This window comes from Rhinatrema bivittatum, unplaced genomic scaffold (genome assembly GCF_901001135.1).
Source record: "Rhinatrema bivittatum unplaced genomic scaffold, aRhiBiv1.1, whole genome shotgun sequence".
In the NCBI taxonomy this organism is placed as follows: Eukaryota; Metazoa; Chordata; class Amphibia; order Gymnophiona; family Rhinatrematidae; genus Rhinatrema; species Rhinatrema bivittatum.
The window spans coordinates 7,923-25,478 of record NW_021820962.1 but is presented as its reverse complement, the minus strand read 5'-3'; the positions used below and the strand labels follow the sequence as shown (position 1 = coordinate 25,478).

General features: G+C 38.7%; 1 protein-coding gene across 1 annotated transcript in view; it reads left to right on the top strand.

The window, feature by feature from the left end:
* LOC115082331 (P protein-like) overlaps positions 1-15,556 on the top strand; it is a 109,081-nt gene extending 93,525 nt beyond the window's left edge. The window contains exons 19-23 of the mRNA XM_029586568.1: positions 3,557-3,616; positions 7,307-7,411; positions 9,308-9,401; positions 12,475-12,568; positions 13,933-15,556. Coding sequence (XP_029442428.1) covers positions 3,557-3,616; positions 7,307-7,411; positions 9,308-9,401; positions 12,475-12,568; positions 13,933-14,020 — 441 coding nt within the window. The 3' untranslated portion in view covers positions 14,021-15,556. The remainder of the gene's footprint in view (positions 1-3,556; positions 3,617-7,306; positions 7,412-9,307; positions 9,402-12,474; positions 12,569-13,932) is intronic.
* Positions 15,557-17,556: the final 2,000 nt, after the last annotated feature.

Genomic DNA, 17,556 nt, shown 5'->3' with positions numbered 1-17,556 from the left:
GCCTGTCTCCAAATCCGTCTTCGCTGGGTCAAGACCTCAGAGTCCATCCTTGTTTTAGATTTCCAAGTTCCAAGTCAAGTTCCCAGTTCTGGTCTTGTGGTGCTTGTCCGGCCAGCAGATTTTTATTTATTTATTTTATTTATTTATTTAAGGATTTATATACCGGGGTTCCTGTATAATATACATATCACCCCGGTTTACAATGAACAGTAACTATCGCTTCAAGTTAGCGGTTTACAATGAACATGGTTAATCCAAAATAACAGGAAAAAATATATAATAATGTTAACAATTAAGAAGTAATAATAAATAGATAAAATAACAATTAATAAATAAATAATAATAAATAAATGAAAAAAATGAAAAAAAACCAAAAACTAACTAACATTAAACATCCATGAAAGGTAACAGTGAATAAGATAACAAGTTATGTGAAATATGCTGGGGTAAATGGATGATATGTGACCTGCTCTTAGCTCTGCGGGAATGCTTGTTTAAATAACCAAGTCTTAAGTTTCTTTTTAAATGTGGAGTGGCATGGTTCAAGGCGAAGGTCTGTGGGAAGTGAGTTTCAGAGTGAAGAGCCCGCTGTGGATAGGGCGCGTTTTCTCAGCGCGGATTTAGCTGGTTGGGTGATTAGTCTGTTCTGATAAGCGCTTCTGGTCGGTTTCATGGATGTGTGTAGTTGAATTTGGAATGTTAGCTTGAGAGGTGCGATGTTGTACAAGGCTTTATGTATCATCATTAAGGATTTGAATTGGATCCTGAATTTAATTGGGAGCCAGTGGAGATGAAGGAGGATTGGGGTAATATGATCTCTTTTTTTGGCATTTGAGAGGATTCTTGCTGAGGCATTAAGGACCATCTGAAGTGGTTTTGTGGTGCATGCTGGTAGGCCTAGAAGGAGGGAGTTGCAGTAGTCCAGTTTTGGGAGTATGATGGCCTGTAGTACCATGCGGAAGTCTCTGTATAGCAGGAGTGGTTTTAGTTTCTTTAAGGTTTGAAGTTTAAAGAAACATTCTTTTGTAGTGTTATTGACGAATTTGTTGAGGCTGAATCCGCTGTCTATGATGACTCCTAGGTCTTTTACTTGTTGTGAAAAGGTATCCAGGCTTTGGCTAGTATTAAGAGTTGTGGGTGAGACATAGTTTTCCGATTGCCATGTTACTCATGCCAAGGGATTGTGGGTGAGACATAGTTTCCAGATTGCCATGTTACTCATGCCAAGGGATGTCCCGCCCCCAGCATGTCTGTGGCAGGTTGTGTAGGGCATATAGTGGGACAGCATGGTCCACAATCAGCCTTTGGGTTATGTAGGGCGCATTGCGGTGCAGTGCCCTGTTGAAGCTGAACTCAAACCTGATCCTTCGTCCATGTTCCATGTCTTGTGTCCTCAGCCTTCGTCTGTCCTAACGCTCAAGCTGTTCCCAAGCGGCAGGTCTGAAAGGGCTATCCAGTGGCTGGAGGGCTGCCACAGAGGCCAACTTCGCGTTGTTGGGTCTCACTCTGTGCGAGCAGGTTCACTGGAGGCTTGAGAGCTACGTTCCAAGTCCATGCTATGTCCAGCCTGGATAAGCTCACTTCCCATGGTGCCTATCTTGGAGCCTCGCCCTGAGGTTGTGCCATGATCCAAGGCTCACTGTCTCTCGAACAAAGCAACCGCAGTCCCACGCTCGCAATATACACCATATATCTACACCATTTTATGCATGTAGTGTAGGGGAATTCTGAGGGGGGGAATCATTTGGGTGGGATTTAGATTTATATGCATATGTTTTGATTTTAAAAAGTATGAGGTGAATTTTAAGAGTTGTGTCTGTGTAAAAATGAACGTGTGTGCCCACACAAATAGCAAATATTTGTGCAAACATACAACAGAAAGTAATGGTACACAAATAAATTTACTCGAATAAAAAGGACTGGGGGGTGTCAATATTTACGCGTATAAGTTGCTATTTTAAAACCTGCCAAAGCAGGTTTTAAAATAGCAACTTTGCATATTTACACCTGCTAATTATCTGGTGTGATTCAGAATATAATTCTTTATAGCCAGATACTGACTGGGTGAGGGATTTGGGTAAACTGGCGGGAATGAAGGCTGAAGAACCAAGGGGGGCCTTGATGGCCTACAGATAGACTGGTAATTGGTTAAACTGGTATTTTCTTACACACGCTCATATTATAAAATTTGATAATTCACGTGTGTAAAAGCCAACAAGTGCTAAGGAAAATACGTGAGTTAAATTTCCTCATGTGAATGATTAAAATTAGGAGCACAAATACGAGCTCATAGCAGATGTCCGCAACTTATCCGGATAAGTTTTGACTTAGCTGGATAAGTCATCAAACGCTAATTATCCATTCATTTTCCTTATCCGCTTAAGTAGTTCTTTTACTTCCCCAGCTATCTTATGTAGCCAGATAAGTCTTAAACAGCACTATGTAGCCACATAAATCTCCGCACTGCTATTTAGCACGATTTATTTATTTATTTAGCATGATATTTTTGCCACTTAGCCGGATAAGGCAAATCTTATGTGGCTGTGTTTAAAATATGCAAACATGTTGTTGGGTCGATTTACCTGTAGTTTATATAGCGTGTGCACATTTGCGCGCAGGATATAAAAATGTGTGTCCAGAATGCGTGCACGTGCATCTGTACAGCTGTGTATATGTTTTAAAGTCCTCCTCCCTGTGGTACATTTTCTTGGAAGAACTCTGTGCACAAATCAGCAGTTGTGACTTGTGCTTTGCTGGGATAATTTTCAAAGTCAGTTAGGAGGAATGCATTTACTTTGAAATGTAGTGCAATTTGTGAATTTATGGGCCCACAAATTTGTGTGGGTTGTCTCCCAGAATGGGGGGAAAAGCTTTATTGTATCAGGCCCTTTGGTTAAACGGTTTTGACACTTGACCTTGGATTTTAAAATCGATGTTTATTTGCATGCTGTGTATTATATTAAGAAGAATGTGCTGGATATGTTGAAAAGATTACACCTACGGATTAACAGGTGAATTTTTCAAGGGACATCATCATTTTGAAAAGCCATTTACCCACATTAAGTGCACTGAATGCAGGTAAAACCTATGGCGTTTACTGTAGCCATTTTCAAAAGATCACTTGCGTGAGTAAAGTGAATTTCCACGTGTACAGCCCAGTCCTAAGCATGTTAATCCTTTTGAAAATAATCTCCAAAGTGTGCCTGATGTGGAGTCCTTCTGCAAAACAACTGCTGCTGGGTGCCATTTATGGTGATATCAATTTTTTTTTCTTTTCTAGATTATTGAATAACATTGTAAAATAATGTACATGAAAGAGCTTTTTTTGCAGGGGACACTGTTCAGCATGATTATTTTAGTAGAGGGTACTGTTTGGTGCTTTAGTTGGCACTAGCATGATCCCCCAATGGAGTCCAATAACAAGATTTAAGTATTTTATTTTAAGATCCCCTTTTTTTACTACATTTTTGAGGGATTATTACAAGCTTTTAGTTACATTATCTATAATGTTGGGGTTTATTTTACCATTTACTTATTGGTGCTGTTGCTATTTTAGGCTCTGACTCATCTGCACTTAATAGACTATATTGGAGAACAGACAGCTCTCTTAATAAAGGTAAACATCTTTTATTAAACTTTCCAGTATGTATCATGTTGTATTGTATGGTAATTTGCTATAAACTGCATTTCATGTTCTGTGACCTGCTTGGAGTCTGATAGGATATGCAGGAAGTTAAGTGGGAGCAAATAAATAAAAAAAAATAGAAAGGGACCTGTGTTTATCCATCCATTTGAGAGCAAAATAATTTTCCAGTCACCAAATTTTATCATGTAAGAAGAAAAATGTAAATATCTTCAGTTAATTTGAAAGCCAGGCACATCGGGTCAGTATTTTCAAAGAACAAATCCTGCCAAAAATTTCCAGCAGTTGAAGGTTGCAGAATATTGATGACTGCTCCATTCCAAAAAAAAACCTCTTCCTCTCTCCAGCAACTTGAGAGAGAGCAAGAAAGCCAGGCAGAGAATAAGAAACTGAACTGGTGGTACACCCGTCACACAGCATCCTCCTCATATACACAGCCTGTCCACAGATGCATGCATTACCCCGACACACACACAGACGTCACAGTTAGCCACCCCTCTGAAAACACACAGGTACTTTTCATACACGCAGCCCGCCACATTCTATTATTTCTACACAAACATTCATTCACACACCCCACCCCCATGCATAAAACAACCTCTCCCCTTCTCACACGCGCACACATCTCTCGACAAGTACATACATACCCAACAATGTTCTCTGCATCAAGATATAGCAAACTGGTTCTTTTTTTTGAGTGCAAACTGCCTGTGCTTTCAACAGTCCTGAAGAGAAAGTTACAAGACTACTCTATCAGGTGGAGATTAGAAGGCAGGCTAGCAGTGTGCCTTAAAGAAAAAGGTCTCCAATATGCATATCTTCAATAAAAACCCTAGCAAAACTCGAGAGACAGGATTCATAATCATGATAGTGCTCTTTTGGGCAGGACAAATACAGTTCCTTCTCCTTCTGAAGATATTAATTGGTGTGACTCATTCTACTACTGTCTAACACCTATTATAGGTAAGTTATTTTACTGTCTCCTTTTGTAATTTTGTCCATAATCTTCCATGACCTCTACTGAAAAGAGCAAGAAACCTGTGAGAGAGTCAGTTGGACCATTAGATGACAGAGGGCTTAAAGACTAAATGGTTTCTTTGCTTCTGTTTACTAATGAGGATGTTGGGGAGACACTGGTTCCAGAGATGGTTTTCAAGGATGATGAGTCAGCTGATCTGAACCAAATCACTGTGAACCTGGAAGGTGTAGTAGGCTAGACTGACAAACTAAAGAGCAGTAAATCACCTGGACCAGATGGTATGCATGCCAGGGTTCTGAAGGAACTAAAATATGAAATTTCAGATCTATTAGTTAAAATTTGTAACCTATCATTAAAATCATCCATTGTACCTGAAGGACTGGAGGCTGGCCAATGTAACCCCAATATTTAAAAAGGGCTCCAGGGGCGATCCAGGAAACTATAGACCAGTGAGCCTGACTTCAGTGCCGGGGAAAATAGTGGAAACTATTCTAAAGATCAAAATAATAGAGCATATAGAAAGACATGGTTTAACGGAACATAATTGGCATAGATTTATCCAAGGAAAGTCTTGCCTCACAAATCTGCTTCATATTTTTGAAGGGGTTAATAAACGTGGATAAAGGTGAACCGGTAGATGTAATGTATTTGGATTTTCAGAAGGCGTCTGACAAAGTCCCTCATGAGAGGCTTCTAAGAAAACTAAAAAGTCATGGGATAGGAGGCGATGTCCTTTCGTGGATTACAAACTGGTTAAAAGACAGGAAACAGAGAGTAGGATTAAATGGTCAATTTTCTCAGTGGAAAAGGGTAAACAGTGGAGTGCCTCAGGGATCTGTACTTGGACCGATGCTTTTCAATATATTTATAAATGATCTGGAAAGGAATACAACAAGTGAGGTTATCAAATTTGCCAATACAAAATTATTCAGAATAGTTAAATCACAAGCGGATTGTATTTAAATCTAAATAAATAAATAAATTGCAGGAGGACATTGTGAGACTGGAAGATTGGGCATCCAAATGGCAGATGAAATTTAATGAGTACAAGCGCAAGGTGATGCATATAGGGAAAAATAACCCTTGCTGTAGTTACACAATGTTAGGTTCCATATTAGGTGCTACAACCCAAGAAAGAGATCTAGGTGTCATAGTGGATAACACATTGAAATCGTCGGCTCAGTGTGCTGTGGCAGTCAAAAAAGCAAACAGAATGTTAGGAATTATTAGAAAAGGAATGATGAATAAAACGGAAAATGTCATAATGCCTCTGTATCGCTCCATGGTGAGACCACACCTTGAATACTGTGTACAATTCTGGTCACCGCATCTCAAAAAATATATAGTTGTGATGGAGAAGGTACAAAGAAGGGCAACCAAAATGATAAGGGGAATGGAACAGCTCCCCTATGAGGAAAGGTTAGGGCTGTTCAGCTTGGAGAAGAGACGGCTGAGGGGGGATATGATAGAGGTCTTTAAGATCATGAGAGGTCTTGAACGAGTAGATGTGAATCGGTTATTTTCACTTTCGAATAATAGAAGGACTTGGGGGCACTCCATGAAGTTAGCAAGTAGCACATTTAAAACTAATCGGAGAAAGTTCTTTTTTACTCAACGCACAATTAAACTCTGGAATTTGTTGCCAGAGAATGTGGTTAGTGCAGTTAGTATAGCTGTGTTTAAAAAAATAATCCATGAGATAAGAAATGGGGAGCAGCTGAGTGTCAGGGGTCCCCCCTTTCATGGCCCTGAGATGCTGGAAGAGAAACTGTTGCCTGTATGTACAGCCTGTCAATTCATTATTGCCCTTTAATGCATACACAGATAACAGTGTTTAGGAAGTTCACTGGTAGGATGTAAAGTTTATGCAAATGACAGACACCATCACTCCTCTCCCAGCCCCCAGTCCTCAAGTTTCCAGTCAGGGTCTCTGGAAATGTTGGCAACCCTAAGTGACAGTGAGATATTTTAAAAAAAAAAATTAAAAACCTGTGCAAATAAATACAGTGTGACAGTAGCTAAAAGGATTACAGTACCTGAATGTAAACCGGTGTGATATCTCGATTGAGATCGAATGTCGGTGTATAAAAATAAATAAATAAATAAAATAAAAATAATGTTGAACAAAAGCAATGTTGATACAGAAGACTGTAATAAAATGCAAAATTCACACACAAAAGCAAAGCACTATGTATCCTCCATGAGAGAGAGAGTGATCCAAATGCAAGGTCAGGGAATACTATAAGAAGAATAGACGCAGGAGTGATTTGCTGATTTAGAAAAATGCTTCCCGCTGATACGTTCCCTTGCTTTGTCAGTCTGGTTTCCTTGACAACAGTCCCGGTTCTTATCTGACTTCACTCATGGAATAATAGGCACCAGGGCTGGTTGCTAAAGAAACTCTCACATGACCCGCCCAGCCTCAAGCTCTGTCTTTTCAATGCAGCCACTGCTTTTCAATGGAGAAACAAACAAATTAAACAAATGATGTATGTTTCATTCGTGGCACTTGTTTTTGGGGGTCATTTGTTAAAAACAAGTGCACATCCCTATTGCTAATATATTACTGTGAGCCTACACAATTATACTGTTAAAAATGAAAGAGGCAAACTGTATGACTTGTTTCATTATAAACAGGTTTTGTTCATTTTTATGGTCTGAATCTTCCTTTGTCTTTATACTAGGGAGTTCCAGAGGACCATCGACTTGCAATTGCTATTATTCTGGTGCTTTGGATCTCTGCTTTGGCATCGTCCCTAATTGACAACATCCCATTCACTGCCACAATGGTAAGACTTTGGAGCTAGTTGATTTTATTATTTTCTGTTATACAGAATTTCAGGTGGCACATACAGACTGTAAAGTAAGAAACTACATATGTTTAATTAAATAAATGTATAACATGGAACAAATAAATAAATAAATATAACCATACTCTAAAATGGATTCTATAAGTGAGCCAATACAATTATCCAGGCTCATTGGGGCTGGGTGAACAAAGCCATATGGTAAGTGAAAGTCCTCAGTTAAGTAAAACAAACAGTTTTGTACAAAAATGAGAAAAGAGAATCTGGAAAACTATGTACACTGATGCTCATAGTGTGAGCCATAGAGTCTGAGATCTAGAGGCAGTCATGGAAGAGGCTAACTTGGATGTCACAAAGAAATGGTATATGGAAAACAGTGACTGGGGTATACCAGACCACAGTCTGTTCAGGAAGGACCAGGAAACACGAAAGTGAGGAGCCATGCCATGATGTATATAAAGTAAATATTAAATAAACAGAATTGCAGTGCTTATGAGGTAAGGAGGAGACACCAGGTTACTCTGGAAAAAGAAAATGGAACATTTATTTAAATTGTTGTATTATACAACACAGAAAGAGAAGGAATAGAGAGAGAAATGTAATTGCGGATATTCCCTAAATTGCTAAGAAAAGGGGAAGTGCTATTGTTAGAGGATTTCATTCTACTGGATGTTGGTTGGGAAAACCAAGCTGTGGTGTTTTCTAGAAGAAGGGCTTCAGGGGTGATCTGGGAAACTACAGACCGGTTAGCCTGACTTCAGTGCCAGGGAAAATAGTGGAAAGTGTTCTAAACATCAAAATCACAGAACATATAGAAAGACATGGTTTAATGGAACAAAGTCAGCATGGCTTTACCCAGGGCAAGTCTTGCCTCACAAATCTGCTTCACTTTTTTGAAGGAGTTAATAAACATGTGGATAAGGGTGAACCGCTAGATGTAGTGAATTTGAATGTTAAGAAGGTGTTTGACTGTGGACCTCATTTTCTAAGAGGCTCGCACGTGATACCAGGATGGGGGCGGAGTCGGCCCCGGAAGAGGAGGAGTCTGGGCATCACCGGGGCCGACTCTGCGCCGACGCCGCGGACAGCGAAAAGGTAAGGGCCCTTTTCGCGTCCTATTTCGCTCCCAATAGCTGCACCTCCTATGGTGGCGCTATTGGGTGCGAAACCGGCAGCGATCGCACTGTGATGGTGCGATCGCTGCCGGCTAGCGCAGGACTGCCCCCCATTTCAGCCCTCCGCCCCTCATTTCCTAAAGTATCGCAGGCCTGCGATACTTTAGGAAATGAGGCCCAAAGTCCCTTATGAGAGACTTCTAAGAAAACTAAAAAGTCATGGGATAGGAGGCAATGTCCTTGCGTGGATTACAAACTGGTTAAAAGACAGGAAACAGAGAGTAGGATTACATGGGCAATTTAATCAGTGGAAAAGGGTAAACAGTGGAGTGCCTCAGGGATCTGTACTTGGACCGGTGCTTTTCAATATATTTATAAATGATCTGACAAGTGAGGTTATCAAATTTGCGGATGATACAAAATTATTCAGAGTAGTTAAATCACAAGCAGACTGTGATACATTGCAGGAGGCCTCTGATCTCTAGAATGTGAAATGGTCACAGAGGTTGTGATCAACAGCACCAGAGAGGCCTGGAGGAGAACCCGGACCTGTAGCACCCCCTAGTCTAGGATAAAAGCAGGGAAACGGGGGATCCGCTACATAAAAATCTAAAAAAACTAGAAACAAAAAAAACAATATTTGAAGGCATTGTTATAAGAAAAACTAATAAAACCACATAACATGTTTTGCTCGGCTCTAACAGTAATTGTACATTTTTTTTGTCATTGCTGTATTTCTCTTTGCATTTTGTTTTTATGACAGATTCCTGTGATTCTCAACTTAGGCCAGGACGTGGATGTTAACTTGCCTGTGAAGCCGCTGATCTTTGCACTCGCCTTAGGAGCTTGTCTCGGAGGTGAGGAGCAGCATTTTGCTTTTGATATCAAACATTGATCCCTAATAAGATGAAAGTACCTTGGTAAATCATTGATAAGCTTCACATAATAGTTTTATTCTAAGGAAACCTTTGCTATTCTCTATAGTATGATCATTTCCTTTGGTTTTGCTTTTATTATAAACAAACACAGATTTCGACAAATTATTGATGAAGCCATACTAGGAGAAAGTGAAGGTATGGAGCTAAAAGCTACCCAAAATAACCTGGGTATAGCCTGTTTCGATAGAATTTGTGATATTTAGTACGTAAGGAGAAAACCTACAATCCAGCATCCAGTATTCCCCCAACCAGTAAACTTGCCACAAACATTATGGGTTTAGGAAGACGGGCCAGGTAAGAGCTAGTGTTTTTATTGGGCCTGGTTGGTGTTTCTGACAGAACATAAGAAAATGCCATACTGGGTCAGACCAAGGGTCCATCAAGCCCAGCATCCTGTTTCCAACAGTGGCCAATCCAGGCCATAAGAACCTGGCAAGTACCCAAACATTAGATAGATCTCAAGCTACTATTGCTTATTTAATTGCCATAATAGTAGTTTATGGATTTAACCTCTAGGAACTTATCCAATCCTTTTTTAAACCCAGTAACACTAACTGTTGAAACCACATCCTCTGGCAATGAATTCCAAAGCTTAACTATGCGCTGAGTGAAAAAGAATTTTCTTTGATTTGTTTTAAATGAGCTACTTGCTAACTTCATGGAGTGCCCCCTGGTCCTTCTATTATCTGAGAGAGTAAATATCCGATTTACATCAACCTGTTCAAGTCCTTTCATGATTTTGTAGACTCAGTCTCTTTTATAAACTGAACAGCGCTAACTTCTTTAGCCTTTCCTCATAGGACAGCCGTTACATGCCCCTTATCATTTTGGTAGCTCTTCTCTGTACCTTCTCCATCGCAATTATATCTTTTTTGAGATGCGGCGACCAGAATTGTACACAGTATTCAAGGTGCAGTCTCACCATGGAGCGATACAGAGGCATTATGACATTTTCATTTTATTCACCATTCCCTTCCTAATAATTCCCAACATTCTGTTTGCTTTTTTGATTGCCATAGCACACTGGACCGACGATTTCAATGTATTATCCACTATGACACCTAGATCTCTTTCCTGGGTTTGCAATAATCATTGTGATCTGCAACAGCAGCCATGGGTGTGCAATAAAAAGTTTTTGTCCCTGGTACAGCAAAAAAAAAAAAAATGTAGTTATTTCTGACATTAAGTCTTATGTTAGTGTGCATTAATCTATCGTGGAATGCAGTAGGACACCTAGATTTGCATTAACTCCTCCCACTTGCATACTAGAAATAAAATTTGCATGTTAGCTTGCATTGCACTAATTATTGCGCGCACATCGCATGTTAGACGCCATTTATCGTGCCATAAGGCCCTAATGCAATTTGATAAATGACCCTCTATGAGACATGCTAAATAAAAGGGAGTTTGAAATAAGAAAGCCTTAATAAGAAGACATCCTATTTTAAACTCTATACAGAAACAGAAGCCAATTAAAGTCTTGCTAGAGAGAACGAACATAATTGTATTTTTTCTTTATGAAAATTAATTTGACTGCTGTGTTCTGAATAGTCTGCAATGTACAGAGACATTCAAGAAGACTAAAGGCCTATCTTTTTTCCCTTGCTTTTTGGGATAATGCAAAATAATATTTAATCTCTGAGCAAGTGTACCTAATTATACTGTGATTGTTTTGGGGTTTTTTTTTTAACTTTGTAATTGTATCCTTCTCTGTGAATTATATTTTTACATGTGAACTGCTTCACACATTTATGTAGAGTGTGGTCTTTAAATTTTATAAAATATTCATAAATGATCTAAAAAAAGGAATGGCAGGTAAGGTGGTCAGATTTTCAGATGACAAAATGATTCAAAGTTGCTAAAATTGCAGCACATAGTGAGGAACTGCAGAAGGACCTTGTATAGAAGAATTGGCATCTAGATGGCAGATGAAATCTATTGTGAAAAAGTGCAAAGCAATGCACATAGTGAACATCCTAAATACAGGGGCATAATGATGGGTTCTATAATGGGAGTCACCAGCCAGGAAAAAGACCTGGACGCTTTGTGAAAAATTCCTTGAAAATCTTCAACTCAGTGTCTGGTATCAGTCATAAAAAGCAAATAGAATGCTAGGAGTGATCCAGAAAGGAATGGAAAATATTATTATATTGCCTCTTTGTCGATCTATGTTGCGACTGCACCTTGAGTACCAAATGCAATTCTGGTTGCCCCAACATGTCAGAAGAACTAGATGAGGTGCAGAGAAGGATGACAAAAATGATAAATGGACGGAGAGGCTATGCTGGTTAGGGCTCTTCTCCTTGCAGAAGATGGCTGAGAGGGGACAGGATAGAAATCTATAAAATCACAAGTGGGGTGGATCAGGTAAAGAAAGGACAGTTGGCCCTTTCAAATAATACTAAAACAAGGGGACACTCCATGAAACTAACAACCAGCAGATTTTAGACAAATAGAAGGTACTTTATCACTCTTCGAACATCCAGGCTGTGGAATCTGTGGTCAAAGGATGTGGTCAAGGCAACTAGCATAGCGGGCTTTAAAAGAGGCTTGGACCAGTCCCTGGAGGACAATTCCATAAAATATTAGCCAGGTAGATTAAAGAAAGCTATTGCTTTCCCTGAGAGTGAACAACAAGAAATAGGACCGGCCACTGTCAGAGACAGGATGATGGGCTAGATGGAGCTTGGGCTGACCCAGCATGGCATTTCTTATGTTCTTAAGAAGGACAAAACAGTTGTATGGCAAGTAATCCCAATATAACATAGCAAACAGTTAGATATATTTTATCTTCGGCAATTGATTTCAATATTGAGTAAATTGTTGCCTGTTCGTTGGTATTGTGTTAATGCTTTCTATGCATTCCTTCTAATTTTACTTTTGTTTTTCTAACCATCAAACCTACAACAGAAAGTCATTTTGCGTGAACTCAGAAGTAAAGGAACAAAACGGAGCAGAAATGAAAACATTTAGCTTCTTGTTTTAATTACAGGCAATGGAACATTGATCGGAGCATCTGCAAATGTTGTTTGTGCTGGAATCGCAGGACAACATGGTTATGGTTTCTCTTTCATGGAATTTTTCAGGTAACTTCATCTGTGGTAATTCTTTGATTTCATAAAAGAAGTTGCTCACAATTTTTTCAAATACCGTAGTATTTCTGGCTTCAAAGTACATTTGGTGCTAATGAAGAGATCACTAGTGTGTGAAACTGCTTAGTGGAATTTTAGGGTAACTTTGTATTTTCTTGAACATTTAGAAGTGTAAAGAAATGCATAATTACCCACAAATACAGGGTCAAACCTAAGTTTTGGCCAAAACTAAAAAAAAAAAAAAAAGAAGTACAATGGACCTGATTTTTGCATGCATAAAACTAGATATATTCATCTTGAGAAAATCTTATGTTTGTACAGGCTTTCTCACAATGGAGTGTTAACTAAATCAGCCAGTATATGTTTGACATTTTCTTATTTGAATTGTATGTGTATTTAGCTATTTATTGTATTTTTTTAGATTTGATTTATTGTTTTTATTACTAATTTTATCTGTATATTGCTTTGTTAGCTTTGCCTATTTTATTTGTACATTGCTTTGTTTTATATTTGTAATTAATTGCAATTAATCAAGTATTAATAAACAAACATTTTATGAATTTAAATGCACTTTACCTGTGTAAGTGGGCTTTTGAAAATTTACTAAAATATGCCATTGAATTGTCCATACGTTTTACTCACATTAAGTGCATTTAATGTGGGTAAATGGCTTTTTAAAATTTCAGGATACTATATTACATTTACATGCATAACTCTTTTGAAAATTCTACAAGTCAGTTTGCTTGCACTGTTTTGAAACAGTGTGTGGTTTTTTTCCCCCAGGACTTAATTTCCTGCAACTTCAGGAAGACCAAAAAAAAAAAACATAGCATAAAGCACCACAGGATAAATGCCCACCTTGCTCTATGCACAATCGTAGCTTTCGTGATTTTTTTTTTCTTTGGAATTGTTTTCCTTCTAGATATTATAGGATATTAAATTGATTAGTATGCATTGTTCTAAATTTGTGCAGCCAGACTCTGCAAATTTATATCCTCCTTCTGTTTTATGGGTTAGTGACATTTAAACCATCAGTTGACAATAACATCAATTATTGTCATCCTTTTTTGGTTCATATATTTATCAACGGCAAGAGGAAATGTGGAAAAAAGGATTTGCACTCACAAAGTGGGGAGTGGCTGGCTTGTTGCGGCGGTTGCTACGCCAAACCAAATCAGCCTGATGCTTCACTTTCAATGATACTGACTTGTAATGCATTTAACAGTAAGCATGCATCCACAGGTGCATTCAGTGCATGCCTACAACTCATCATTTCCTCTAATTCCTTGTACGTTAAACAACATATATTACATGTGTATAATGCATGTCTTGAATTTTTTTTTTCTTTTGATCCTCAGGTTGGGATTCCCCATGATGATCGTTTCCTCCACCAGTGGAATGTGTTACCTTCTTGTCACGCATGTTGTACTTGGATGGAATGCTTAGTAGTCCTTTATTTCAAGGTCAAAGGAATTTTCACTTCCTAGTCTAAACCTAAAAAACCCCCAAAAAACATTTTATAATAAAAAGGATTCACAAAAGTTATATGAATTTGATTAGCAATGAAATTTTAAAACTTTGTTCATTTTCAAATGTGCAGTTACCGTGGAACAAAATAATAAGCAAATGTTAACTTGGTGTATTTGTATTCTTGTCACAAGGGTCTCCACAAGGGTCCATTACCTGCTATTAAGTTCACTTAGAGAATAGCCACTGCCATTAGCAATGGTTACATGGAATAGACTTAGTGTTTGGGTACTTGCCAGGTTCTTATGGCCTGGATTGGCCACTGTTGGAAACAGGATGCTGGGCTTGATGGACCCTTGGTCTGACCCAGTATGGCATGTTCTTATGTCCTGCTTCCATCAGGATATTGGGATATTTTACACATTTGCATATTCAATCCAGTTAAGTGTGAATCTATATTTTTCCAAAACAGGATGGTGTCCCTTTAAACAAAACAGATCTACACAAAATATTGGGCTGTGTAGACGTTTTGCTAGAGGTGCTTCTCAGAATCTCGGCTAAGCAAATGAAAGATGTAATCAGCCTAGTGATTACAGCAGCGGCCTGCGAACCAGGGTTCAAATCCCCACTGCCATTGTTTGTCACCTTGGGCAAGTCACGTCACCATCTATCGCCTTGGGTACAAATTTAAATTGTAAACCTTCTGGGAATAGAGAAAAACACCTACAGTACCTGAATGTAATGGGAAAGCGATTTTAGAGGATTTTACCCGGGTAACTAAGCAGCTACCCGGGTAAAACCAAGGTTTAAAAGCTGCCCTTCCCCTCTGCATGCTTTAAACAGTTCAGGGGCTTTTACTTACACCGCAAAGAGGCCGGCGATGAACACCCACAGATTTCATTTTGAAATCCGTGTGCGTAATTTATTGCACGGGCTTTGCACCTGTTCCAGTACTCGGGGCCCAAGTCAGCTCCTACACTTGGTGATATTTTCACTTTGCAGTTCCTTTGTAGGACCTGAGTAAATTACAAAATTTGCACTCAAAATAGGAAACGTCTTCGTAAGCAGAGGATGGCATGTGATAGTTAAAGAATGGTACCAAATATAAATCCAAAGAACTGAAAATTGCTTAGAAATTATTAAAATGAAAAGTAAATCAAAATGTGATACAAATTCACTGAAAGATGTTAAAAATAAAATTCATGGAGCCTCTTAAGACAAAATAACAAAAGTAATTATATTAATTCAGCTAACATTGAAATTAAGCCAACTATGTAACAGGGGTCAAAATTAAGGGAGAAACTTTCCACCTGTTCTCAAAGAAAATTGCCCATAGAAAGCAAACCCACGGAGATAATGCAAATCATTTTTCCATGAATACTTTTTCCAGTAAAAACACTGGGCCTTAGCAATAAGCCGGGCTGAGCCTACCATGGTTTCTTACTTGTGTTTTAGCACAGGTTTTTTGGCACTAAACTTGCCCAGGTATGTAATAAGGGCTTTAGCACAAAAAAAAATGATGGCAAGCTCAGCAAATCTGCTGCAAATTGCAGGGAAATGAGCCTTATTAGCTATCACTCTGCAATGCAAGGAGGCATCCCCAGTGAGGGAACAGCCCTACCGGAGGGGTAAATTGTCCTCTGGCAGGGTTTTCCGGGTGGGATACAAATATTTTCCTCCAAAACTCTTGGATTAGTAAACTGCATGGGTTATTTGAAAATTTATCCTCATGAAAAAATATCTTGGAGAAAATGTCAGCTTGATGGGATTAAATACTGCATGAACTTAAAAAAAACAGGGGGGAAAATGTGTGATATATATAACAGGAAATAAAATTATCCACGTCCCAATGTGTTTAAAATAGCATTTCTGAAATGATTATATTGAACTAGTAGATATTGGAAGTTTTAAAAAATAATTTTGAAAAAAAAACAAAAAACAGAAAAATTAGAGATTATTCCGACCAATGAATGAATTTCACAGCAACTGTCTTTGATTAAAATGCTGACCACTATTGTAAAAGGTCTTTTCCTCCATTTTCCAGGGGTGTTTGGTAAAAGCAGCACTGCACACTATGGTTTAAAATATTGATGTGAATAATTTTATTTTCTGTTACATTAAAAAGCATATATATAAAATTTTGCACTGTGTTTCCTCTAGCATTGTTCAAATGGACTTTCTACCTAAGGCTAAATGTTGCACATCAATACTGTTTTTTCCATTGCAACAGAATTAGGAGTATCCACATTTGTGTTTATTGAAATCTGATAAATTGAAAAGACTTCATATTTTTCTTTAAAATAATTTTCAAATAGTCATATTTCCTTGTGTTTTGTCTATCACAGTTTTAATTACGAGCTATATGTACTAACATAGAGGCAAATAAATCATTATCTTTAAGCTTATGCATAGACAAAAAAGAAAGTCTACAATTTCCTTTTTTGTCAAATAAATATATAAAGCCAGGAGAGTGAAGGGCAATTTTCAAATAAATTTACCAGTTTACCCAGTTTGAGGACTTATTTACTAATCTGCATTAAAAAGCACGTCGGACCTTGTCAGCGCTGAACGTACGATATTCACGCACGATGTCTCTTGGAGCACCACGATGAGGGAGATCCACCGCTGAAGGTACAGTGGGATTTTGTGTTTGATGGACTGAGAACTTGATTTGATGCATCCTCGGATTCAGGGGTCCCGGGCATTGCCACAAGGGAAGGGTTCGCACAAGACTTTCTGTATCTTCTTTGAATTTACGATGCAGTTTTTGTATTGCTCTTGTTGAAAAAATCAATAAATAAAGGAGGGAGGGGGAGGAAGCACATTAACGAGCCCTTTTAATGCTAGTTACTTCTCAGGGGATCTATTTATTTGGTAGCTCCGGATGAGTTACATTCGGCTTCAGTAAGTATTCCCCTGTCCCCAGAGGCCTTTCTGCTCTAAATTATACTTGAGGCAATGGAATGATTTGTCCAAGGTCTCAAGGTGTGGCAGTGGGATTTTTGAACTCATGTTTCTGCGGCTTTCAGCCAGCTAATCTAGCCGTCAGGTTTACTTCTCTACCGTGGGGACTACCGCAATTTAGTGAACCCCACATTCAGGCCAGTAATGCATGCTGTCGCATTACCATGCAAAATGCGCTCTCAGCTGCTCCCTCCCCCCCTCACCAACTTTAACCCTCAGTGATGTCCCCTTCACCACACTACATGCATGGGGCTTTCCCTCACCCATAGCACCCAAAGCAGTCACTCCCCCTCCCCTCCCCCTGAGGTAGTTTAACTTTCCAAGGTGTATCATGGAATGTAAGGTTTAATGCAATAAGGCTTTTTAATATTAATAAGTCGCTTTGGGCCAGATTCTTTTTTGTGATATCAGTAATGCTCACCTGATCGTTACCATTAATACTCACTTAACATGGTTTTTAACATGTATTGACATCTTATTGTGGCTTAGTAAATAGGCCCCTAAACTGACGGTCTGAAAATTGTTTCCTCTCAGTAAGGCTGATATTATGT